Here is a 27,282-nt window from a genome sequence, read left to right as displayed (position 1 = left end):
TTCAGTTACCTTTGGTAAATGAAATAACCAAACAATCATTCATTTTCTGATATAGCTGTAAAACTAATCTGAAAAGTTTTCAAAATAAATAACTTTAAAAAATGTATAGTGTGTACCTTCTAAAAATGAAACCTACATCTATCTGAGTTGTGAAGAATATGTACTAAGGTTATAACAACCAACAAGAATGCACTTTTTATGTAGAAATCCATGATTAAATCGAGTTTTTCTGACTAGTCATTTTAATCAATTTGATTTAAATCAAATCCACCTTGCTACTTATTGTTTTGTTTACCCTGTGACTTTCACACAGAAATGTTAACTCATTCCAAACGTAGAAATCTCAAGAAATCCTCTTGTCTTGTTCTTTTGTTTGAGTGTATCCCAGTGGAGTGATTTTGAAGTTGTTAGGAATACTGCCTGTCATTTAAAAGCTAGCAGCTGTTAAAATATTTTTCATTAGTGGATACCGCTGCATTGTTCCATAGGAATATACCAGACATATACATTATCCTGTGGGTATTGGAGACCTGGTATACTATTCCTTTTGAATGTTGGAGAATTTGAACTGGCAAAGGAGGAAGATTTTGTATAAATGATCTGTCATCTGGGATGGGGTAGTAAGAGATGAAGAGGATTCCAGCAGTATGGCTTTCACAGCTTTTTCAGTGTTGTTGTATCAGCAGTGTATGTAGTAGCATGGTGATATTCCCATCTCAGAATGTGGTTGACTGAAAAGGGAGATAGAAGTGAGGAGTGCACAGAAGAAAGTGTTTTTTTTTGTTTTGTTTTTTGTTTTTAAAAAAGAACAACAACAAACCATAGTTCAATATAATCAAATGTTGGGGGAGATGGCGGAAGCAAATTTTAACGAAATAAAGTGATACCTATCCCACTTTACTGGGAGACAAGTATGTCAGAACTGCCAAATGGTTTGTTTATTTTGTCTGTGATTTTATTATCAAATGTAAGACATGGCACTGTACTGCTATAATTGGTCATGTGTCTTAGGACTGCTTTTCTAAACTAGCTAGGGCTTATATGTGGATTTCTTAAATTGAAACTCCATTCAATGTCTGGCTAAATAACATATTATCTGAGTCTTCAAAAAAAGAACAGGAGTACTTGTGGCACCTTAGAGACTAACAAATTTATTTCAGCATAAGCTTTCGTGAGCTACAACTCACTTCTTTGGATGCATAGAATGGAACACACAGACAAGAGATATTTATACATACAGAAAACATGAAAAGGTGGAGGTATGCATACCAACAGGAAGAGTCTAATCAATTGAGATGAGCTGCTATCAGCAGAAGGAAAAAAAACCTTTAGTCTCTAAGGTGCCACAAGTACTCCTGTTCTTTTTGCAGATACAGACTAACACAGCTGCTACTCTGATATCTGAATCTTGAAACTCTTAATTTACATTAGTCTGTTTTAGGAATAGAACAGCTGTATTGTAGCCAGCATTTTATGGACTGACTTTCTTACCTTGTACCATGTCTGTATACATTAATAACATGAAACCCACAGGGTAAAAATGTAAATTTGAGTTGTCCAGGATGTAAAACAGACTTGTCTTATTTTTTATGTACTCTTGCCATCACACTGTTATAAATCACAATTTAAAACTTTCAACAATATTGGTAACTTTCCCTTCCTGTGTAGGAACATTTGGTTGGCACTTATGTTCAAGAAAATGACAGTGTTTTTGTCCCTTTTTATTTAAAGTAAATTTGCACACTTTATTTTAGCATATGTTTATGTGTACTTTATTACAGTCTTTTTCCAGTCCCATTGCTGTATTTACTGATAAAATAACATTTAGTTTGCTGGTTAAGTACACTAAAGAAATTTTTATACATAAAAGTATTTGCATAGATAAATAGTTTTAAAATAATTTGTGGAGACCCAATCTGACCTAGAATGTTTTCTATAAAGTAATGATACATTTTTGTGTCATTTAAATTGTTTTTCAGTTAAAATTCAGTCACAGAACGAGACTACAGTTTGAGACGTCTGAAACAAAGAAAAGTTCAGTGTAAAATAGTTTGGCAGCAGCTGTCTCCTTCCTTCCCAGTCTCTCATCTCTTTCCCTTTCCCTCCCATCTCCTTTCTGTCTTGGCTTTTCTGGATGTTTCCCAACACCTGTTATATAATGGTGACTCCAGACCTTCTTGATAGTGCACGCAATGCTGGAGTCAGCCATCTGTCTGAATAGACACTGCATCAGCATCCTGTGTTCAAAACCTCAGCACTTTGAGTGGAGATGGAGTGACCATTTCTTTCCTACTGTCTTCTTTCTCCCCCATGATAGTCCTAAATTGTGTGGGAAAACTGGGGTCTCAGTTGTTATAGTTTGACTGAGTGTTATCTAATTAAACAGGAATAAATTAAGTTTAAATTTGGGGTGGAGGGAGAGAGAAAGAAAGGCAGGACAGTAATGTGGACTCATAGTTCAGAGGGAACCACTGTGATCATCTAGTCTGACCTGCACATTGCAAGCCACAGAACCTCACCCAAGCGCTCCTGAAATAGATGCCTAACCACTTGGCTGAGTTACTGAAGTTATCAAATCATGGTTTAATCACTTCAAGTTACAGAGAATTCACCATTTACACTAGTTTAAACCCGCAAGTGACCCATGCCCCATTCTGAAGAGGAAGGTGAAAAACTCCCAGGGTCTCTGTCAATCTGACCCAGGGGAAAATTCCTTCCTCACCACAAATACGGCAATCAATTAGACCCTGAGCATGTTGCAAGACCCATTAGGTAGATACCTGGAAAAGTATTCTCTGTAGTAACTCAGAGCCCTCCACATCTAGTGTCCTGCCTCCAACTGTTGGAGATTTTTTGCTACTGGCAGTCACTGGTGGGCCACATGCCATCCCCTCGATAAACTTATCAAGCTCAGTCTTCAAGCCAGTTAGGTTTTTTGCCCCCACTGCTCCCCTTGGAAGGCTGTTCCGAACTTTGCTTCTCTTCTGGTTAGAAACTTTCACCTAATTTCAAGCCTAAACTTGTTGATGGTCAGGTTATATCCATTTGTTCTTGTGTCCACATTGGCGCTTAACTTAAATAACTTCTTTCCCTCCCTTGTATTTTTCTCTCTGATGTATTTATAGAGAGCAATCATATCTCTCCTCAGCTGTACCTGGCCACCTAGCATAGCTGCCCCAGTCAGAATGGGCCTGATGTGGTTTAATGTTCCTGCTTCTTCAAGGAACTGGAAGGCTGGGAGCCTGTGATGACCCCATTGATGAGCACAGAAAACACTCATCTTGTTGGGCTTTTCTCTCCCTCCGTAAGAACCCAGTTGACCTGACACTGCAGGAGTTCCTGAAGCTGGACAAGGAACGAATGAGAAACATGATTAAAAATCAAATCTCTCAGAAAGTGACGGAATTTAAAGAAGAATCAAAGTGTTCATGTTTTGATATTGAGGTCTCCTAGGCCCCTGAGATTTGCCTGTGTGTGGCATCTGACTTGTGTATACACTTTCTGGAGCTGCTAGTAGTTCAGGTCCCTTTCATGCAACGCTCAAAGGGATGTATACTTATAAACAAAGGGGGAGATTTTCGGAATCACATTAAGGGATTTTAGGACCACAATTACCATTAACTTGGAATGCTTCACCTTGGCTTTCAATGAGGTTTGTGTTCCTAAATCTGTTACATGACTCTGAAAACCTCCTTTTGAAATGATTTTCTGTCTCATGTTGACACACATCTCCTCTCAGCCTTCTTTTGGTTAGGCTAAATTAGCCAAGCTCTTTGAGTCTCCTCTCATAAAGTAGGTTTTCCATTCCTCAGATCATCCTAATGTCCCTTCTCTAAGGGCCTAACTTAAATAGGGTGACCAGATGTCCCGATTTTATAGGGACAGTCCCGATATTTGGGGCTTTTTCTAATATAGGTGCCAATTACACCATCCCGATTTTTCACACTTGCTATCTGGTCACCCTAAACTTAAACCTAAAGAAAGAAGGCACTTTAGAGAAAGCTAGCATTTGACTATCCTGTTGTGTAAAAGATACTGCAAAAGTGTCAAAGCTGAGTGACTTCAGGTAATCGGCTGTCATATAGAGTTATAGCACAACACTTGAAAGCGACATGGTCATGACCAAAATTTAGGTTTTATTTTCAAAATTATATATAGGGAACTATATAAATCCGAACAAAATATTTTAGTTGAAATTAACACATTCATGGAAAGAAGTGTACCTATTTTTTCCACGTGGCATGTATTATCCCTACTACCCTGAACACTTTCCTAATTCATATGGGATATTTAGCTTCAAGGTTGTTCTGTTTTCTTGTAATTTATCTAGACTTTATTGAATTTACTTGCTCCCCTGTACTAACCTAAACGACATTTTGGTGGTGCCAATCTCTTTCAGTCCATGTATTCCTCTGTGCAGTACTGTACTACGTACGGCATTATAAAGAGACAAGCTTAATCTCTCCAGGGTGGAAAGATTAATTAAAGATGTAGTTATAGTGTGTGAAGTATGTGTTACTTCAAAGAATTAAAGGATTCCATTCCATCATATGTATAGTTTTGATGCCTATAATGTTGTAATTAACAATTCTGTTTTTTGACCAAACTGTGCTGGGGAGGGGAATGAGAGAAACGTGACAGATGTTAGTATGTTGTTTAATGTAGTACTGGAAGATACTTGAATACCATTGTGACGAAGGCGGAATAAAAACCTATACAGAAAGTACTGGCCTTTAAAGCTGTATTTGCCAGCAAGTATTTAGACTGCAGCTCCAACTAAATGAGATGTAGGTCTACGAATCAGGCTAAACAATGTTGAAAGAGTGTTCAGGTATATGCAGGGGCTGTTTAAAAACACCCACACTGAAAAATACCCTGGTTCCTTAGCACTGTTGGAGCCCCAGTATACACGGGCTTCGTGGGGTGAGGCAAAGGAAATGTGTTTTTTTAACAAGTTCACTTCTAAGGTTTGTATATACAGAAACAAGCCGCCACACACACACACACACTCTCTCTCTCTCTGTTTATTTAATATCAGACACTGTTATAAAACACATAGTGTATCAAGCAGCTACGTACATGATGTTTTGTTTTTTTGTTTGCTTCACTGTGGAAGACTATATTTATTATCTTTTTGATGGGCATGTGGAAATCCTATTAGTGTTAAGCATACATCAAGAGGAGGCTATATACTGACATCTATTAGTGAAACAGTATGCCTGTCTTTGGTGTGCTTTTCTAATCTTGGTATTAGATTTGATTTGTGTGTACTTTGGGGTTACACTAAGGTCACTAGTACAGTAGCTACAACAGGGTTTTTAGTTGTTTTTGTTTTAATATTGGTGGGTATGAACTTAGAGCTTGTGAAAGATTCTGCATTGAGAACCATGGAGGTAAAGACCTCTTCTCTTCCCCACCCCCAAAAAGGCAGAGCACAGGACATGGCAGGGTAAGTTTCTTACTACTGTGCCTCATCCCTAATTTGCATGTTTGAAATTGCATTAGTACCAATTATGTCCTTTTGTAATGAGATGACATGCTGGGAACTGTATTGAGATCAAAGTCATTTCACCTAAGGCACGAAATAGTCAGCAGGTAATAATGTTCATTCACTAGACTTGGGCAGGAACTTGGATATGAAAAACTAATTTCCATAGTTTAGAAAGTGCATTGTTAGGGGACCAGCATGTTTCCTCCACAATGGGGAAGTCTTCCACTGTATGGAGAACACTAAGTCAGTGTTTCTTAAGCTGTAGTCTACAAACCACCAGTGGTCCACTGAGCACTTGTGGATCACGTGGGGCTGGCAGCTGTACTCCTCTCTTACATCTGCTGCTTTAAATATGTTAGTCTATAAGATGCCACAGAACTCTTTGCCGCTTTTACAGATCTAGACTAACACGGCTACCCCTCTGATACTTTAAATATCCAGACTCACTGACCTATGTGGTATTCTCCTACCTATGAAATGAGTATGATCTCAATAAAAAGCCTGGACTCCTGCTGCTTCTATAGGAGGACCAAGTGTAGCAGCATCCTCTGGGGAACACTGTAGCCAGGGCTAAGATTGAACCAGTACATGGCCTTTATGGCATACCAGTATCTCTCTGAAACTACTGTATTTTTCTTCAAAATCTCAGTTTTTATTTTTGAAAAAGTGGCTGTTATGCTTGCAAAGAAACCTGAAAAATATGAACAGTGTGTACTTGATGCAGAGATGTGTATTGGTCAAGGCGCACAGCTCTGAAATGTATGTCGTCATTCATCTTAATGAGATGTTAACTCAGATTCCCAGGCATGACGACTTAAATACTAACACCGTTAACTATTTTATTCCTCGTGTAAGAAAGGAAAGGCTTGATTACAGATCTTCACTATTTGCTGTGTCTGAGGTCTTGTTTTGGTGTCACAAGTGGATGGTGTATGGAGATAGCTCCACGTATTATTTTTTTTTGTCCCTCAGTCAAGAAAGCCAAGCCTACGGAGCTTCATAGAGTCCATGAGCATATCCAAGAACTGTCAAAGAGAAGCCAGTGTGGCTCAGAAAGCTTGCAGAATCATATTTTGAATATCTATAAAAAAAAATATTGCGATAGGCATCTCATTTTGGTTAATCACATAGCTTGACTGTAGTTAGTGAGCAGAGCCTGGTGAACATCACCACCTTTTTTCCTTCCTCCCTCCCAATTCAACCCCAGATTGCAGTCATAAGAGGAGGGGACGGAGAACCCATAGCTTAAGTGGGAAAAGAGCCAAGAATTGCTGGTGAAACTGAAGTTCCTGGTTCATTTTGGTTCATGCAGTACTTGAGAGAGGAGGTTGGCAAAAGATCGGAGGGAGCAAGGGCAGGGAGGAGCCTGGGTGAGGAAGTGAAATGATAAAAGATGGTGAGGTGAATCTATTTTGTAAAGGAAGTTTAACATTAACGACATAAACATTAAATTATGTGCAGGTATACAAAGTAATATAATCGTCAAAGGGATGATATGGAATTATGTATTGAATAATAATTGGGAAGGGAAATAGGAACTCAAGTGCATTTTGATTGGATGAGTAGATTACTGGAGGGGTTATCGGACTTCGCTATAGAGCGGATCAGAATGGTAAATGGGCCATCACTGATATCTTGGACTTTTCTTTGGCCAGTTCCTCATACTGCCGTGATGATAGTGCTCCACGCTTGAACTAGGGAAAAGCCAAATAATGTCTTTAAAGACATTAAACAAATGCAGTTCACCTTTCAGGGGGAGCAAATCTCCTCCTGTCACCCCATTACAAGTGTAAAAAGAAAATTTTGTTTGAGCAGTAGGTGCTGAAAGTTGTAACAAAGAAGACTAAGAGGACCGTTTCACACACTTCAGAGGTGAGCTATCTGTTTTAGGGCCCAGTCCTGTATGTATTTCCTCATGTGTTTAACTTTACACATGGGAGCAGTCCCTTCTGGTTACAAGGGGCTGTGGTGTGTTTGCAGGACGTTGGGACTTTTCATAGATTATATTAATTTTTCTTAAAGGCTGGAAAGAACTGGTGATGGTCTTCTAGTCTGATCTCATTCATGACACAATCCATAGACCCTCCCCCAGTAATTTCGGCATTAAGCCCATAACTTTTCTTTTAGATATTGCATCTTTTAGAGAGAGATCCAGGCCTTCCCTGGGATTTGAGCTCAAGATCTTTGGCACTGTGAGAGAGCACAAGATCTGTACAGATCACCAGACTACCTCTGTTGTTAAATCCAAAGAAGACTTGCTGATTTTGGGCTGCTGAGATTCCCCACCGGGTATCTTTTAGCGTCAGCGTAACCTGGGAAAATCTGGTGGGTTGGAAAATGGAGCTCACAACAAGGGTGGAGGGGTCAGTATTTTATGTATCTCCAGCTTTCAAAGTAAGAAGCTCTGAAAACTCTTATAATTGGCATGTATGCAGCATTAAATGATGCATTCTGGAACATCACAGCTAAGTGGAGCTGGCCAGTCGGGAATTTGCAGAATGTTTGTTACATCTTAGTGTGCCCAATACTTTTCTTATCATGATTGGTTGCAATATTCAACACAATACTAGAGTAAACAGAATTTTCATTTTACATTTACGATTCACTTTTGAATGGTTTATCTTTGAGCCACAGTTAAACTCTGCTAATGTGTCCCTTTCTAGAGTAGTGTACTAAAGTTTATTACCATTTGCCGTTCTTCCCTGTATTAATTCAGTGTATCTGTTCGGGGCTGTAAGCATTGCTAGTCAGTTTAAATTGGCTAAAGAAAAAAGTTATTTCAACAAGGAGTCCCAACTGCTCCGCAGCTGAAAAGTGAGATCAAGATGTTAAAATATACTCTGAGGATATTTCAATTCTGAATTGTCACTTGACAGGCTCTTGCTTATTAATCTGGTTCTGATTAGAATGTTTGCTCATTGTTTTTCTGCTTTGCTCTATCTAATTATAGTGCTATTTGCAGTTGAGAGTTGAATTACTGTCTTCCGAAAGGAAGTGGTTATGTTTCTGAGGAATGCATTTTGAGTTGCTTCCATATCACAATTTTTAAAGTGTTGAAATAACACCCTCTGGTGGTAATTTATAACTAAACATTTTATTTATTTTTTTTTATTTATAAAATTTACTCTCATACTCCTTGGGCACAAACAGATTTATTTTTAATTACTAAATTAATTTTCCAATCCATAAACTCCTGGAGCGCAGATTAGGATGTAGATATATTCAACAATCTCTACCCTGAGTGGAAGTCTGAAAGAAGAGGCCATATCATGAAAGTCTGCAGGACAGTGTGTGCAGTTGTGGAATGAAACGCTCCTTCCAGAGCATCCAGTTTTCAGGCCATAATCACTGAAATCAGATGGGAAGTCTAGATCTCAATTGTTGCATCATAGACAGAAAGATGGTCTCTCCCTGGGCCAGTACTCAAATGGTAAAGGGTTTGTGTTTCTTTAAGACAGGTTTCAGAGTAGCAACCATGTTAGTCTGTATCAGCAAAAAGAACAGGAGTACTAGTGGCACCTTAGAGACTAACAAATTTATTTGAGCATAAACTTTCGTGGGCTACAAGTACTCCTGTTCTTTTTGTTTCTTTAAGAGCAGTTTCAAAACCTTGAATTACACCTGGAAATCAAAAAGAAGTCAACATAATCTTCAGGGAATTGGTGTAATATGGTCTGATGCTGATGCTGCCATGCAGGTGAGCAGGATCATTCTGCATAAAATGCAGATTGAGTGGCCTTCCATGGCAGCCCCATTGATTACATTACAATAACCAAAGCAGAAGGTCACAAAGGCATAAATAACTGGCAAAGTCCATATCCAAGAGCAATGATTACATTTGGCTTTTCAGATATGCATTAAAAATATAGGTGCCCCCTGAGAACTGAGGAGTAGTTGGGGACCTACAAGCATTCCTAAATTGTGTGCCTCTTTGGCTAAGGGTGGGCAGAGAACTAGACAGCGCATGCACCACTCCTGCAAACTCTTGTTCTGATTAGGCTCGTTTGTCATCAGAGTAGCATCTCCCACCACAGTAAAAGGAGTCAAGAGACTGGAAAACTTGAAATACAATCTAAGTTAAACGAAAACAGATTTTACTCTGAAAGAAACTACCAAAATTATCAGTATTGTGTGGCGTTTAATCACCCTTCAATACAAATACTCATCAACTTTCATCCAAGCATTTCACAGCACATTACGAGCATGAATTAAGCCCTATCAAGGTAGGTGAATAATTATCCCTATTTCACAAATAGGGGAACTGGCGCAGAGAGAGGACAAGGTGTGTCAGCAAGGCAATGGCAGAATCTAAGCATGCTGCCTGGGTTGTGGTGTGGTTTTTTTGTTCATTTGTGTTTTATTCAGGTCACAAGACATTATGGCCTAGTTTAAATTTAAAGGGACACTTTCAAGGACTGAGGATCTATAGGATTTTTTTTTAATACAACTCAATAGCAGAAATGTTTTCCTTTTTTTAAAAACAAACGTTTTTTTAAAATTTAAACATTTCCTTGCAGTGCCCCTAAATTATACATTGCAGCATTTTAATTGTACCTGAGAACTAAAAAGTGAAACTGACCAGTGTGCTTATTTCACTTTAAATAGTCTTCTCAGTGGGGGAGGGAGGCGAGGGGGAGAGGAACAGTAAAAATTGTGAATGAAAACTCATCATTAAAACTAAAAAAAAGTAAATTAATCTAAACTAGTGGTAACACTGTAGGTAGAGTTAAAAATCAGTTTTCCCTTTTCTTCTGGGAAATATCTTGAGAATTTTTAAAGGAGCAGGTCCCCCTGTCTGCTTACTCTCTTCTCCTCTCCCTCCCCAAGGTTCCCCCCACCCAGAAACTCTAGATATTGTAAAGTTTATGTCCATGGGAGAAAAGGAAAACCAGTCTGATATGGAAGACAGACAGCCTGTCTGTCTGTCTATCAATAGTGATCATTTAGAAAACAGGGGAAGAAAAATAACATGTATGTCCGTAATAGTTTCTTACAGGGTAGGATGTGAAAACAGATCAGAAAATGCTTATATTGGTAAGAGACAGAGCAAAAGAGTGGTAATGACATGATTTCATTTAGCCTGTTGACTGGGTTAACTGATTTTAAATCATTGAAGAAGGGTCTAGTGTTAAGGAAAGTCATCGTTCCAGTAGATACTCTGAGAAACCAACAGATAAAAAACGATTCATAGTCATGTCTTAAAAGGTAAAAGTAATGCAGTTCCTGACAGTGCAGGGTAACAGTTTTAGATCTAGGCTGGACGAAACCCTAGAAAAATTCAAAGTAATGAGGTTTCCATCATGTCCCATGGGAGTTATTCCACAGCTTACATTTTCCTTATCTTGATTTCATGTCATTACTCCTGAGTAAACCCCATATATCCTCTCCACTCATAGGGTCTCTATTCTTCAGTCATTCTGGCTGTACCTGTGCAGGTGGGTGGAGTAGTTACAGGCAGTTTGCACTTTTTGTGCATCTGCACAATGCACAGCCAGAATCCTGTTGGTTGAACTCAGAGTGCAAGATGTATTTGGTAAGTCTTGTTAGCAATGACGCTAGATAAGCCAAAGGTACAAGAATGTGTCCATGGCCTCACCTCCACACCACACAATGCATGCTATGTTAGCTTTGAATTTTGTCCTATTGTAGGTGTAGGTCAAATTTGCTAAATTTTTGCTACAAAATTAATAATTTTAATAGTTCTAATCTGCCTGTCATTCTTAATGAATAGAAAATAGAAGTTAAATCATTCACTGTAAAATTAGAGTGCTAAGCATTATAATTACAATAAATGTAAAATACATTAATCTGGAACAATTTTCTTCACAGAAGATCAAATTTATTTTAACTAATGAAAACTCAGAATAGATATTTTTATAATGGTGTTTTCTGTACAAGTGCACATAAACTTAAAATGTTAAGGGCTAAATAGATGGAGTTAATTTATGTTGGTTTAATATATTACTATTATTCTACTTTTAGTCAACCCTTAGATGGCAGCATTGTTCTCATTGTGTTGATATTTTTCTGACCAGAAAGTCTGTTGTTCATCTAATGTTTCCTGTAATTGTTAAACCTCATTTAGCAAAGTATACTCTCATTAATAATTTAAGAAAGAAAACATAAAGCATTCTCACTTAGTTTGAGTTTTAGGTATCAATTTAATTCAAAAATTTTGTTCTGTTTTACTATTATTTTTTTTTTTTTTAAAAGGTAGCTTAAAAATACCTGGTACAGATTGACTTAATTTTTAAACATGAGCTGGGAAAGCTGATGTCTTTATAAATGAGAAACAGTTGGTTGACAAGAAGGTATTTTTCTCCCTCAATCTCACCTTCCCCTTGCAATCAGACTGTGCAGCTTTGATTGGATAAAATACACAGTAATATAAAGTTGCTGGACAAAAGTATTCTGAGTGTTAGTGTTGCAAGTTGTCTGCTTGTAATCCTTGTCTCCTAGCTTCAGAGATATTAGAGTTATCTTTATACTGAGTTGGAAAATCTAAGTTCTGAATAGAGGAATTCAACTAACAGCTGTCTGGATTCGAATATGTCTAAGTCACCTTCTTTTTACATACACTGGGCACTGCTTCAGGAGCGTCACAGCAAGCAAATTGCTTTTGTTTTCCACCAGAGTTTACATTCCAAAAAGTGAGCGTAACTCAAGTTTTTCTTTCTTACAACGGACTGTAAGAGAGGAAGTGCAGAAGTTCACTGGTCTTTATTGTAGTAGCTGTGTGTGTGTGTGTGTGTGTGTGTGTGTGTGTGTGTGTAGTAGGTCGTCCTTTAGGTTTATTTAGATCTCTAAGGGTACACACTGTTCATTTTGAAAACGTGCTTTCCATCTGGAAAAAATTAGACGCACTAAATTTTTTCCCGCTGCAGGTCCGATCAGGAAGCCCAAGTACGTGGAAAGTCCCAGACTGCCAGGAGATGCAGTTGTTGTACCATCGAGAAAAGTATCAGAGCCAACAGAACCCAATCAAAATGGTAAGAATGTACTTTCAGTGCTCTTTTATTTTATTTAATGGCTAGCTTTTCATTTCAAAGGGAGCTGGGCTATGCAATCATGGGACTTGAGTCTGTCTTGTAAGAATCTTTTGCACAATTAAATGCATTTGTAATAGGGAGGAAGAGGTTTCCTGAGAAGATTGTGATCTTTCTAAAGTCTAAACTCTTGGAGCTATGTACCCTGTGAAGACAAAATTTGATTGAGGATTGTGGGTCACTTCTTATGCTAGAGGACTGCTTGAATTTTTCTGATTTTTTTTTTCAAAAAAATTGATTCAAAGGGTGTAGTTTTATATTGAATACAATACTGCTGTTAAAAAGTTCAATGAAAGCTTGCTAAACAGTAGGGTAATATCAACAGATTTCTGTGCTGGCAAAGCTGGTAACAACTACCCCCCTCAAGTTAATTGGTATTCCTGAAAAGTTTCAAGTTCATTAAATTTGACCAGCACATAACAAAGTGTAGTTTCGATGAATGTCATAGAGCAAAATGACACTCAAGTCAGTATTTAAGTATATGTACTGTAATGAGCATTTCATATCCATTGTTACATTTTACATCAGTTTACAGCTTAACTGACCTCATTAAGGTCATTGCATATAATCAATCCAGTACAGTTGATCAAATCTGTTTTTCTTGTGCTTCAATTTAAAAGGCATTCTTAGGTTTGAAAAAGAATAATTTATTTTTAAAATAATGTTACTAATCTTTATTACATTTTTATTCAGTGAAAATAGACTGGTTGGTTATAGTTAGTTTTGCTTTTTGGTTCCATTTCTTATTATTCCAATGCTGCAATGGTTGAGGTTGCTAAAACTTCAAAGAAAGTGCTTAAAAACAAGTGCAAAAAAAAATTAGTGAAACTAAGGTAAAATGTTTTGGTCATTTGTGTGTTTTTTGTTGTAAACCTACTTTAAAAAAAAATCTTAGTTTTAGTCCCCAAATATAGCATTTTCTCTCTCAACATTAAAAACCAAAAACTCTCTGAATAATTCACCTTTTAACCTATTTATATTTCCAATTTAAATGCACCAGCAAAATCTGTACTGTAATATTTTACTTGTAGTTAAGAATGAAAAAATTGGACACCTTTTTAATGGGCAGGATATCTGAGTAAATTGGCTTTTGGTTTCAGGTTTTCTTTTTTCTTTTCAATCAGCTACTGTGATCAGTCATCAAGCCATCTGACTGATTGACCAGCATATATCTTATTTGGTATAACACAGATAGGTAGTCTGGAAACACCTTGCCCTTTCCTTAGCAGCCCCGTTAATAGATCCATAGAATAGATTATTCTCCCTCATTTCAAGTGCCACATCTAACAGTGACCCTCCACCTAGCAGAGTAGACCCACGTTCTCTGAGCGTTAGAAACCTGACTAAAGATTAATGCTAAGCTCCCCACCGTCTATGATTGAGTAGTATTTGCTGGGCTGAGGAGTTTAGACTCACTCTTATCTGAGGTAAAGCAGCAAATATCACTACTGCTTGACCGCAAGCCTGGAACAAAATACTATTTTTTAAAATAATCATGACTCACAGAAGGCAAAGGAACCAGAAGCTCATTATTAGACGCTCTGTGACTGTTCTAATTGTTCTGGGGAAAAATTAAGGCTCTCAGGGCACTTGCTGTAAGGCCAATGGAAATTTAACAAAAAGGAATCAGTGTAAATGTGGATTAGTTGTGGTCCAACACAATTAAATGTTAAATGACAATTGATAATAGCCAATGCATTTTGAAATCCATATAGTATCTTTGAAGTTTCTGTGGGGTTCATTAATTCTGCTTTGTATAAGCCAAGTATCTACTGTAAATCTGACAAAGGTAGAAATAATTGGAACAGATATAATAATAAATTTGTGTTTAACACAAGTGGAAAAGCAGAATGAAGAAGTTGATTAACAAGAGAACCATTTCTTCTTTTTGTTTGTGTGGTTCTACTCCGTAAAATGACTTGAAAAGTATTTGGAGGTTACATGTTTCTCTCAGAGAAATGGCTATTCCAACTACCAGAGCTGAAAATTTAATCTGAAGGCTGGCTTCTTTCCTGTCAGTCATCAACACCTATTGCAAAAGTTCTGGAGGCAAAAACCTGCTCTTCTACACCATGGCTTTCAATTCTATTTGAAGAACAAAAAAGAATAGCTTTCGACTCACCCTCCCAGGGCTAACTTCTGTTTGTCACTAAAGCAGCAGCAAATATGACTGAATACACACAGAGAACAGTTCTTTTTAACATAGTCATTTTTCGTAGTAGAACTTTGCTTAAAATAACTGCAAAAATCACTTTAAACATCAAACTTAAAACATAGCCATTTATATACATTGTATTGAGATTTACTTGTAAATACAGTAACAGGGCCCATTCTGCTATTCTAAGGGTTTTCGCCTAGCTGTGACATTTTCCAAAGTGGTTAGTGACCAAACCCAGGGAACATCCCCAGAGCACCTCTCCTTTGTTGGCAGACATCCATTTAAAATTGTGTGTGCGCATCCATGCACCTCCACATCCACCAAATTTTATACATCAATTCACTACTCAGGTACACTTTTATGCCAGCTTTTTCTTAGCTCTTTCGCAGATCTCCCAGCAAAGTTCTTGACCATAAATACTAAATAGCGCTGCCGTGTTCTGTTGTTGTAATTTAGAGAACAGAAACTGTAGGAATTTTAAGGAACCTGGAACCCAAAAACCTGCACTGTCCCAAATCTCAGTTGTAATTGCCAAACAGGACCAACAAGGCCACACCACAACTGAAGTCTTGTACTCAGTTATATAAAACCAGTCCCTATCAGAACCTCATCTGTAATTACAACATGCAAATTAGCAGAATATAACTGTCTTGAGTTCCTTTTGGTGAATGCAAGATTGACTACAAAAAAAACAAACCAACCAACCAGCACCATCCATGAACTGATTTTGGACAAGGCACATGACCTCTTTTGCAAGGATGTGGTTTAATGCCAGCACCGGCTCTGTTTACACAGGTTAATAAATGCAACACAAACCAAGAAGGGTTTCAGAAGAAGCCAAAAGGGCAAGAGAATGGGGTAGGGTAGTAGTTTTGTCCCTTTATAACCTCCTATGCAGCAAAACCCCAACCCAGAAACAAAGTCTATTTGTATGTATTCACATGGGTGTGAAGTGAAAGAGAAGAAGAATTTAGGGCTCCTAGTGGTTTACAGGCCTCTAGGTGAAGACTCCTGCCAGTTTCCTAGAGGAACTATTAGCCTGCAATATATCATTGGAAACCCCAGATTCGGCTTCTTGGCAACATACACACAAATGTATTTAGAGTATTCTTGCTGTTAATCTTCTTGTCCCCCATAGAAACGATGTATTTCATACAAGAGACACCCCACCCTCCCCGGCCTGAAATCCAGTGTGGGGCAAAGCCTCAGGGTCCAGCTGGACTGTTTGCTAATCTTGTATGACAGATAGCAACAGTATCAATTCTTTGAGTCCTTTATTCTAAAATGAGGATCTCGTAACAGAGATCCGTGCAGTTGTCACCCCAGACTGAATTACAGCAATTCACGTGTTTGGGGCTCAGCTCACTTTTCTTGCCAATTCAAGGCCCTGATCCTGATTTCGTTTCATAGCTATCTCTTGGCCAGGGCACAACTGCCTGAGCAAGCTCATCTCCATCTGTTGTCCCAAGAAAACAGGAATGATGCAGCTACAAAACCAAGCACAAAGGTGTGAGAGCTGAAGTTAGAGGGGTGTGTGTGTGGCGGGGTATTTAGAATGAGCTTCCAGATGAGAGTATTTTGGCTACTTTTAGGGCAAACTTTCCTTTAAAATAAAACTTTGATAACAATCAATACAGGGCTTTATATTAAAAGAAACCAAAATCAAACACTCAGAAAAATACCCCCAAAAGATTTTCCTGAAACCTGGAAAGGTGAAGAACAGAAGTCCTACCATGGACCCAACAATGCAGATGTAATTTACCTGTGTAGCTTTTAGATATGCTGAAGGTCATGGGTCCTATAGAAACTAGAAATGGTCAAAAAAGGGCCCCTCGCTCCCTGGAAAGCTTACAACAAAACTAATTCCCTGTTTTTATTGAAACTTTCCATGAAAAATGTCAACTTTTTGGTGAAATATCAAAAACCAAAATGTTTCAAACTAATTTTTTTTTGCATTTCAAGCCTTTGGATTTTTTTAAACAAAATATCAAAAATTTCTACAGAAAGCAGACACTTTTCATGAATACATTTGTTTAGCCAGATTTCTGTTTAAAACCGAACATTTTTTAATGGAAAATTTTCAACCAGCCCTAACAGAAACTCAAAGATGCACTGCTTGCATCTGAAGAAGTGGGTATTCACCCACGAAAGCTCATGCTGCAAAACGTCTGTTAGTCTATAAGGTGCCACAGGATTCTTTGCTGCTTCTACAGAACCAGACTAACATGGCTACCCCTCTGATACTCAAAGATTTCAATTCCTGGCTGCTCTCAGCAGATAAGAAAGCTGCCAGTTGTTGTGGTCATTTGTGGTGTATTATGGGCACATGTTTGTTGGGAAAGGGACAGAAACTGCAACCCCTTTGAAAAAACAAACAAACTACTTCTACTATTTCTGTTACTTTGTGTTGCCTCCCTAAATGTAATAGTGTATATGAAACGAAAAATACTCATTTTTAGAATGGATTTGTTGCGGTTTATGCATTAGAGGGTTGTAATACTGAAAATAGCTCGACAGTGTTCACCTAATGCCTTCTGTTAGTTGGCATGGTTAAAGTTAATTTACCTTTTTAATTGTAACTTGGCTTTCCTGTCAGAAATGTCATTACTGTATAATATTCAACAGCTATAAATTTGAGAGGAAATCACTGCTTATACTCCAGCTGCATACAGAATAGAAATGAAATTGAAAAAATTCTACATTTTGCCATTCAAATCATACTAAACACATATATGTGAAAATACGAAGAATAATGTGTGATGACAACTCTTGCTGTTATTTTAGTTACAGAAAAATGGTACCCTAATGGTGTTCACCTTACAGACATCCTCTTCCCAATATCATTAGGGGAGTGTTAAATACTTTTAAAATACTTAGGTAATTTGTCATGAAGCTTTAAATGAACTGAAACAACTACAAGAAATACATACATTAGAAACAGGTGTGTAATCAGTTGAAGGTTGTTAGACTGGTAAAGTACTGCTGTTGGGCTGCATTGAACCATCCAGTCCCCCAAGACAAACAAAGTAAAATGTTGTTATTGCCTTCTGGACAAACTGCTGAGCTGCACTTAATGTTGTTGGGTGTTTTGACTGGTGCATCTAATTTGAAGGTGGAAATCAAAACTAACTTTGTGCTATTTCCCTGTAAATGCCACCGAAAGTCAGGTATGTCTTATACTGCAATTTGAGAAGTGTATGCACTCTTCTCAAAGAGCACATTGAGGTGCAATTGGTGGTGTTAAACTAGAGGAAGAAGATTACAAAGTAGGTCTGGTACCCAAATAATCCATTTCTTCCTTTTGGTAATGTACAAGGCTCAGAAATGAGGCTTGTCTTTATTTCTGCCTCATTTGGGATACATCAGTCAGTCAGAGCACCAGGGCTTTGAAGTACAGTTCAGCAACTTTGTCCTGTCTCGAGAGATGGCAATATAACAGTTTAAATTTAAAATAATACATTTTGGCTTCAAAAACTATCAGATAAACAGGTCTTGTGATTTGTATTTGCATAAGTTGATGTATTTGTGCATTCGTGTTGAAGGTCTTTGAGCATCTGATTGTCCTCCATAAGTTGAAGTGCAGAGGGCAGCCTGCCTTCTTATAAGAATCCTTTAACTGTCTCCAGATCCTCCCTAGTGTGGTTCACCAGCTAGAAGGGATCCTTACTTTATTAATCTGTGCAATTCACTTTTATTCTTTCTGTTTTTCCATCTGTAAACTTGGGTATAATGATGCTTACGTAGAGCCAGCCAAGTACCCTGAGAAACTCAGCTAAAGAAGTGTGGGTTTTTACACAGTCCTTCTGTGACACTATTGTTGGAAGATTGAGGCTGGAGGCCCCGTCCTCTGATTTGATCAAATCTTCTCTCCAAAAAAAGATAAAAAGATATTGTAGCATGGAACAGCTGGCACCCTCACTGCATGTAATCCAGAACAAGCAGGCTGCATAATCCGAACAGTTTAGTTGGATAGTTCTTTGTCTTCATGATGAAGAAACCAGAGAAAATCTTAGCCTCCACCACTGCATGTGTGCCCCCCACTAATGCATTTGAGCAGTAGCCTGGATCATTAACTCTCACATCCTTGATAAATTGAGTTTTTGCACCTGAGCGGTTGGATGCCATAGATTTTTGAATTGATAATAGAGAACTGTATTGTGTATGATGTTGGTTTGAGGAGGGGAGTTTTTATAGTTGGGTGGGTGACAGGGATGTTAGCAGCTGAGAAGATATGGGGAAATCGTTTGAGTGTGATTAGCACATTAGCTAGATATTTTTCCTTATCAGCAGTGAAATAATTAACAATTTGGACATTTTAAAAATGCCATTTTTAGATTTTGGCATTTACACCCTGTTTAGATGGAAGCTACCAGTATTAGAGCTTATTGTTCTTTGGAAGACAAGACTGCACTGATTACATTCAACTATTTTAAAAGTTTTCTTTGCAGTTATAAAGTCTAGAAACTTTAAAATGTAAGGTAAGATTCTGGAGCACAATTACACAATAAGAGAGAGATTCTGCAACAAATTGTGCATGCACTGAATGCAATAAGGCACCACAAAAATGTATGTTGTTTTTGCTATATCTACAGTTAAGATTGCAAAACGGTTTCATTATTAACCTCTGTTTTTATACACATAACTTTCCAGAATACTGCTATTAAAAATTATTGGAATGGAGTCATAATCTTACATGAATGTTCACAAACACAAAGTTTAACTATACTTGGAAATGATGTTGAATTTTATCTTGTGTTTACTAACACAATGTCAAACACATTAGGCCAGGGGTGGGAAAACTTTTTGGCCAGAAGGCCACATCTAGGATGGGAAATTGTATGCAGGGCTGGGGCAGGGGATTGGGGTGCGGGATGTGGCAGGGAGTGCTGTGTGCAGGAAGGGGCTCAGGGCAAGAGGTTGGGGCAGAGGAGGGGTGCAGGGTGTATGAGGGGGGCTTGGAAGGGGATTGGGGTGCAGGGAGGGGTGTGGAGTGTGGCAGGGGGCTCAGGGCAGGGGATTGGGGTGCAGGAGGGGTGTGGGGTGCAGCAGGGGGCTCAGGGCAGGGGATGCAGGGTGTGGCAGGGGGCTTAGGGGAGGGGATTTTGGTGCAGGAAGGGTGTGAAGTGTGTCAGGAGGCTCAGGGCAGGGAATTGGGGTGCAGGGTGCAGGAGAGGTTTGGGGTGCGGGCTCCAGCCCGGCGCCACTTACCTAGAGCAGCTCCAGGGTGGCAGCAGCGTGCACCGGGACCAGGGCAGGCTCCTTGCCTGCCTGCCTGCCCTGGCCCCATGCCACGCCACGCCAGGAAGCGGCCGGCACCACGTCCCTGCAGCCCCTGGGGGAGGGTGGGGCGGAGGGCTCTGTGCGCTGCCCTTGCTGCTCCTCCAAGTACCTCCCCTGAAGCTCCCATTGGCCATGGTTCCCTGTTCCCGGACAGTGGGAGCTGTGGGGGGTGGTGCCTGGAGGTGAGGGCAACACATGGAGCCCTCTGTGCCGCTCCCCCGCCCCCCAACACACACACACACCAGAGACCGCAGGGATGTGGTGCCGGCCGCTTCAGAGAGCGGTGCAGGGCTCGCGGTGCCACGGGCGGGGGGTGGGGGGGAGGACGTAGTTTGCCCACCCCTGCATTAGACAGTAGACATGAACTGTTGTGTTTAAAATGCTCTCAGCTAGTTGAGAATAACACTAGCTTATTGATTACTGAACATATCTTACAAGTCAGACAAAAATGCAAATGAACCTAAGACAAATCTACCTTTTAAAGCTTATTAGACAAAAAAGTAAGACGTTTTGTAATGTGCCTATTACATTCAATTAACTAAAACCTTGCACATAGAAAAATCAGTGTTGAGATTTGATTGCAGTCTCTTAATTTTTTATTTATTTTTTTACCTCTAGCAACAGTTTCCAAGTATAATACTGTAATTCTTCATCAAAGTTCAATCTTTTATTTTGGTACAGAAGGAAAGTCTGATAAAGAATCAAACTGTTCACCTGCAGCACAAGAACTGATGACAAGATTGGGATTTTTACTGGGAGAAGGGATCCCAACCGCTGGACACATAACTGTAGAAGAAAAAAATGAAACCATGGTATGATAAAAGAACATACCTTAACTCTCATTCTAGCTCTGAGATAAGAACCATTTTCCGAAGAGTTAATTGCAGTCATTTGATATTTAACAAAACACTTTTGACTGTATTCATAAAAACGCATGTCATGGAACTTGTAGATGAACCAGAACTGTAGAGGTTTTTTCATTGTGAAATGATCTCAACTCCTTCCCCTAAGAATAAAGGGCAGTGAGATTTTTAAAAATAATTGGCTTATACAGTCTGTTTTAGAATGATTTATTAGGGGAAAATGTTAGTAATGGTTAAAATAGCTGATCTTGTGAGGGGCACACTTCCCCCCCGTTGAGCCCTGTTTCACTTCTGCTCTGTGATTTCTGTGTTTGGAAGCAGTGAGGGGAGAGGAATGAGAGGCTGATGTCCTATCTCTATACAAAAATGTCATGTGTTGATTGAGATCCCTCAATAGCCATCAGTCTTTATACTTATCCCAGGCCTCCTAAATCTTATAACATCAATTTAGGTTTCAGTGGTGGTTAAGTGTGAGCAAGATAACAATCCCAGAGTTTAAATGGAGAGAATGAATAAAGCATTTGTTTTCAGCAAAATGTCTAAAAGAAAGGAAATCTGTCTAGCAGCAAATTTTTCCTCGAACAATGTTTCTCTCCTTTATTTCTTCAAAATCATCACTTTTGAAAGAGTATTTCAGGAACATGCCTCTGAATCTCCCAAATCACTGAGAATAAATGTAGGAATTAAAGATCTGCACAGAAGTGGGTTCTTCAGGTTTTGACATTCTTCTATTTCATCTCAGTAATTCTAATGTTCAAGAAATGATGTGCTGTCGTCTGTGCAGTAATTGTTTGTTTCATTCATGTTGTAGTGCACAGTAACCAGTCAAGGAGTCAGCCCCTGCTCTACACTAACAAGCAGCACTACGTCACCCAGCACTGATAGTCCCTGCTCAACTCTGAATAGCTGTATTGGCAAAACAGCAGCTAATAAAAGTAGTCCCTGTGGGACCATTAGCAGCCCTAGCTCCACACTGGAAAGCAAGGACAGTGGAATTATAGGTAAGTAACCAAATTCTTAGTAATGTAAATACTTAACAGGTATCTTCTCTTGTTGTTTAGAGAAGGACCAGATCACAAGATGTTCTCCTGTCTAATTCTACTTAATAATTTGGCTCTAGTTCCTATGCTTGAGAGGATTTAAAAGTGCTGCTCTTTCTCTAACAGCATTGTGGTTTCAGGTGCCTTCAAAGCTGGAAAACTGAGACTGGAGGCTGCTCGCCAGGAGCCCAGCTCTGAAAGTAGAGCCACTGCCAGCAGCCGCACAGAAGGAAAGATGGCATGGTATGGTATTGCCACCCTTACTTCTGCACTGCTGCCTCCAGAGCTGGGCCCTCAGTCAGCAGCCACCACTCTCCGGCTGCCCAGCTCTGAAGGCAGCGCAGAAGTAAGGGTGGCAATATGACGATCCCCGCCATCCCCCAAAATAACCATGAAACACCCCCTCTCCTCCCCCCGCAACTCCCTTTTGGTTCAGAACCCCCAATTTGAGAAACGCTGGTCTCCCCCATGAAATCGGTATAGTATAGGGTAAAAGCACACAAAAGACACGATTTCATGGTCTGTGGTGTGTTTTTCATGGCCATGAATTTGGTAGGGCCCTACTTATATAGCACTGAGCATGCTGATGCTTGACAGAAACACATAATGCAAACAGTCTTGAGAAATATTTGTCATGATTTCAGTACCTCCATTTAGAGAACTGGCTGGTGAATCCCTGAGTGCAAGCTGCTGTCTTAGGTCTGGTCTACACTACGGGGGTGTGTGTGTGTGTGTGTGTGTCGAACTAAAGTACGCGACTTCAGCTACGCGAATAGCGTAGCTGAAGTCGAATTACCTTAGTTTGACTGAGTTACCCGTCCAGACGTGGCGGGGTCGAACTCCGCGGCTCCAAGGTCGACTCCACCACCGCCGTTCGCGGTGGTGGAGTTCCGGAGTCGACCGGAGCGCGTGGGGAGTTCGAACTATCGCGTCTTGATTAGACGCGATAGTTCGAACTCCGAGAAGTCGAACTCACCGTGTCGACCCGCACGGTAAGTGTGGACCTACCCTTAGTGTTACTTCCCAGCAGAGGTTTGTTTCTTATGTTAGTTAGTAGTTAAACCATCTGTTAATTCATTAACTAATTAAGCCCTTTTAAAATTATTAATTTCTATCATGACTGTTAACTTTACCTACAATAAGAAAACAAACATAAAATATTCTCTTAATTTGAAGCTACAAGGCTTTCCCTGTTCCAGTGCCTTCTAACTGGAAAAGTGACCTTTCAGTTCTACTTAAAATCAGTCAGTTGTCAAAATGGCAGCTTCTTATTTGACTTGTATAAGGCACTAAACATTTTTAGTAATCTCTGTATATATAGATTAGAATATAGAGATTAGAACATTTTGCTATAATGAAGGTGTGATGCTGGCAGACCAGGTGCCAGGCTAATTCACTTGTGTATATGTTCTTCGGAGTAATTGTTAAATGTATAGGAGTGTATTTGGTGTTTAAACTTCATGAAAACTAGTGGGATGTTACTCACATTGTTTTCATTTATCTGTTTCCTGTTATAATGTAGTAGCAAACATTTACATTGTGTGTACCCTTGTAACTTAATAATCCATCAAACAAAGCATCAAACGAGAAAAGTGTTGGGGAATGCAAATAAAGAACTTTAACAGAAAATTGCTAATTTCAAGGCAAGTGGTCAGGTGGTCAAAGACTCAAAATGCATCCTCACTCTCCATCATCAAAGGAAAAACTCATGTGGGTAGTGGCCCTGTCAGCTTGTTTTCTGTGAGAAGAAGCTATAAATATGGATTCAAGGAAAGATCCTTCATCTCTGGACTGTTTGGACTCCTAGAGGGAAGAGTACCAGATGCAAAGCAGGGATTCCCCAGAGACAATCTGGGAACCCTGAAAAGACTTTTGAGAAACTGGCAGTTTATTACATCACTGCCACTATTTGGAATTACAAACTGTGACTCACCTGTGCTTATGTTTTACCTGCTTTAACCTCTCAATAATGCTAATTACTTTTATTAGCTAATAAACTTTTAGTTTTCTATAGATTTGGCTACCAGTGTTGTCTTTGGAGTAAGATCTAGAGTACCAATTGATCTGGGGTAAGTGACTGGATGCTTAGGATTGGGAGCAATCTGATGTGTGATTTTTGGCTTAAGTGACCTTTTATCACAAAGTCTAGTTTTCTGGGTGGCAAGATAGACTGGAGAGTCTAAGCAGACTGTCTGTGACTCTATGATAAAACTGGTATAATGATCAAGAAGTTAACATTTGTTACTAGCTTCGTGAAATCTAATTCTAGAACACACCACCAGTTTGGGATATCTGCCCTGTTTTCTGACAGTCTGCCCTGAGGTAGGCACTCACAGTCATGAGCCACTCCAGACAGCATGACAGATTGGTCTAGTCGTATCAAGATTCACATACCACAGATCAGTTAACCTTAAAGATCATAACCCAACACTGTTAAAAGTTAAAACTCTCAATATCAAATTTAAAGGGTTAAAGTTTAGTTACAATGAATGGATCACAGTCATATTAGGGTCTTGACACAAAAGACCTTTTTAAAAAAATATGTAAAAGTATGGGACTATCCCATAAAAAGAGACTCAGACCAGAAACTGAAAGCTTTGCTCATACAGTTTGACCAGAGAGCAGGGCCTGAGCATCCCCATACTCTAGATGCCACAGAGACCGCTGCAGCAGAACTGGTTTGGCTGAGGCACTTGGAAACCGAGAAAGAACGTGAGCATGAAATAAGGATGAGGGAACTCTGGATCAAAGAGACAGTAGAAACGGAGGAAGCTGAGGAGAGAGCCTACTAAAGATGCAAAGCTGATGCTGACATTGAGATGGAAGCCCACCAAAGACACATGGAGCAGCTAGCAGCTGAGAACGAAGCTCATGCCCTGCATTTCAGAGTTCTGGAGCAACAAAAGGAGCAGCCTCAGACTGTGAGTACATTCTCTCACAACAGCAGGGAGTAGGAGAAAGCCTGCCTGATTTATCAAGAGACTGACTGCATTGGGCAGTTCCTATCCACCTTCGAGAGACTGTGGGATCCATAAGATTCCAGAGGATGAATGGATGCCTGTCCTCTTAACCCAGTTGACTGGGTAAGCCAGATAAGGTTTTAATTATATGGAGAAGACTGATGCTAAGGTGTATAAGAAATTTTGAACAAATGTATTGAAGAGGTCCTCAGCTCTAAGTCTTATTAGTTCAAGCAAATAATTTAAATATTCCAAGATCTACAGTTAGTCAGAAAGTCCCCACACTACAAGAAGGATGTGGAAAAATTGGAAAGAGTCCAGCGGAGGGCAACAAAAATGATTGGGGGCTGGAGCACGTGACTTATGAGGAGAGGCTGAAAGAACTGGGATTATTTAGTCTGCAGAAGAGAAGAATGAGTGAGGATTTGATAGCTGCTTTCAACTAACTGAACGGGGTTCCAAAGAGGATGGATCTAGACTGTTCTCAGTGGTACCAGATGACAGAACAAGGAATAATGATCTCAAGTTGCAGTGGGGGAGGTTTAGGTTGGATATTAGGAAAAACTTTTTCACTAGGAGGGTGGTGAAGCACTGGAATGGGTTACCTAGGGAGGTGGTGGAATCTCCTTCCTTAGAGGTTTTTAAGGTCAGGCTTGACAAAGCCCTGGCTGGGATGATTTAGTTGGGAATTGGTCCTGCTTTGAGCAGGGGTTGGACTAGATGACCTCCAGAGGTCCCTTCCAGCCCTGATATTCTATGATTCTATCTGTTAAACTGAATCAGAGAGGTTGTCACTAGCCTAAGGTCATACATCAAGTCATTAGCAGAGCTGAAGGTATGACCCAAAGTCGTAGGGTTTGTCCATAATTAAAAGTTTTGCCATTTTAACTATACTGGTGTAGCTAGAGCAGCAAAACAAAAAACAGACCAAAACCCCCCAACCCCCCATACTGTGCAGGTAGTTTTGTCAATATAAAAACACTTATAGCAATATCCCTAGTTCAGGAAATGATGTAAGCTACACCAGTATAAGACATCTTTATACTGGTGTATCTATTTTGGTTTAAAAACAAAACAAAACAAAAAAAAACCCCCACACTTCCCGACTTGATAAAGCTTGACTGGTAAAACAGTAAAGTGTTGACCAAGTCTTGGGCTCTTCTGGTAGACACTCCTTGCCAAAGTCTGAAAATTTTTATAGCTTCTGTAAGATAGTGGTAAATAACCAGTTTTTAAAAAGTTAGTCATTTTGACTTTAAATTTTCAAATAAATGATTGCTCTGCTCACTGAATGCTCCGCATTTTAGATGTATTTTGTTGAAAAAAAAATTGATTTTGCCAATTGTTTAAGGCTATGCGCTATATTAATTCACTAATAATTTAAGTGCTATTTAAGTTAATGAGAGTGACATTCTTTTGAGGGCAAAATTTGGCCCTAACAATAGACTTAAAGTACACATTTTGTGCCAGCACGAGCTCTTAATTCCCCCCCGCCCCCACTGAAATGACAAGTCTAGATTTTAGAAAACCAGACAACTGCTCACTCTGGCTACTGAGATGGGGGTTTCCCCTCTCAACTCACGTTTCATGCCTTGGCATAATTTCCTTTCTTTTAAGAGGAGCCTCTTCCAGTTATAACTCATTTCTTTAAAGCAATTGTTTCTTCTTTGAGTTAGGGAACACATCTCAAATGGAAGTTTTGAGACCACTTCCTATAAACATTTTAAAGAGATATTATAGAGTTCTATTTAAATCTCTTATGGATTCCACTATAATTAAATTTTATGCTGTCAAAATTATCTTAATTATACCCTCACCTACATCATTTTTTTCTGTTTATTGTGGCTTTACAGTTATTTGCTTGAAAAATGGGGTTCTCCTTTCTTGCTTGTAACATACTTTTCGCATTGCAGTATTCCTACATACATCTCTGCAATCTAGTAGTAGTCTATGTACATACTGTATGTATGCATGCAGCTTTATTTTTAAATTGTTGAGCACTTACAATACAATATGTGCTCAGTGTTGTGAATAATATAAACGTTAACTCAAACTAGGTTATTTTTAGTTTGCACTAGTGATGAGAGGTCTTGTTGAATAATTAAATATGGGTTTGGGGAGTGGAGTGGAGGGGAAGAGCAGCGTTTGAATTTAGGAGCAGCATGAAATGATCCAGTTGGAGTGTTGAAAGGAGTGTAGGAGGAAATTGGAGCAGACATAGGTAGGGCAGTATTGTATAGTGTCTTGAATTTTGTGTGTGGTTCCTGACCCTGACACCCTCATAGAAATGATTTGCTACAGTTCATGATGGATATATTCTACTGAGCTTAATGATTAAAATATAGCCTTCCATCTCTCACATCTTCTCCCAAATCCATGGAAAACAAACAGCCTACCCTTTCATTTGGAGACTGTTTAAGATCTGTATGGCCCAGACCTGCTCC

The 27,282-nt window shown here is 39.3% G+C and overlaps 1 protein-coding gene across 10 annotated transcripts in view; it reads left to right on the top strand.

Moving 5' to 3' along the window:
* TANC1 (tetratricopeptide repeat, ankyrin repeat and coiled-coil containing 1) overlaps positions 1 to 27,282 on the top strand; it is a 198,448-nt gene that overhangs the window by 80,641 nt on the left and 90,525 nt on the right. For all 10 annotated transcript variants that reach the window (XM_039494557.1, XM_039494549.1, XM_039494552.1 and 7 more), the window contains 3 exons: positions 12,376 to 12,480; positions 20,657 to 20,787; positions 21,650 to 21,839. In XM_039494557.1, the coding sequence (XP_039350491.1) occupies positions 12,376 to 12,480; positions 20,657 to 20,787; positions 21,650 to 21,839 (426 nt within the window). The remainder of the gene's footprint in view (positions 1 to 12,375; positions 12,481 to 20,656; positions 20,788 to 21,649; positions 21,840 to 27,282) is intronic.

The sequence above is a fragment of the Mauremys reevesii genome, linkage group 11, assembly GCF_016161935.1.
Source record: "Mauremys reevesii isolate NIE-2019 linkage group 11, ASM1616193v1, whole genome shotgun sequence".
Taxonomy (NCBI): domain Eukaryota; kingdom Metazoa; phylum Chordata; order Testudines; family Geoemydidae; genus Mauremys; species Mauremys reevesii.
Note: the sequence above shows the minus strand (reverse complement) of the source record. Positions and strands in the feature narration are given on the sequence as shown.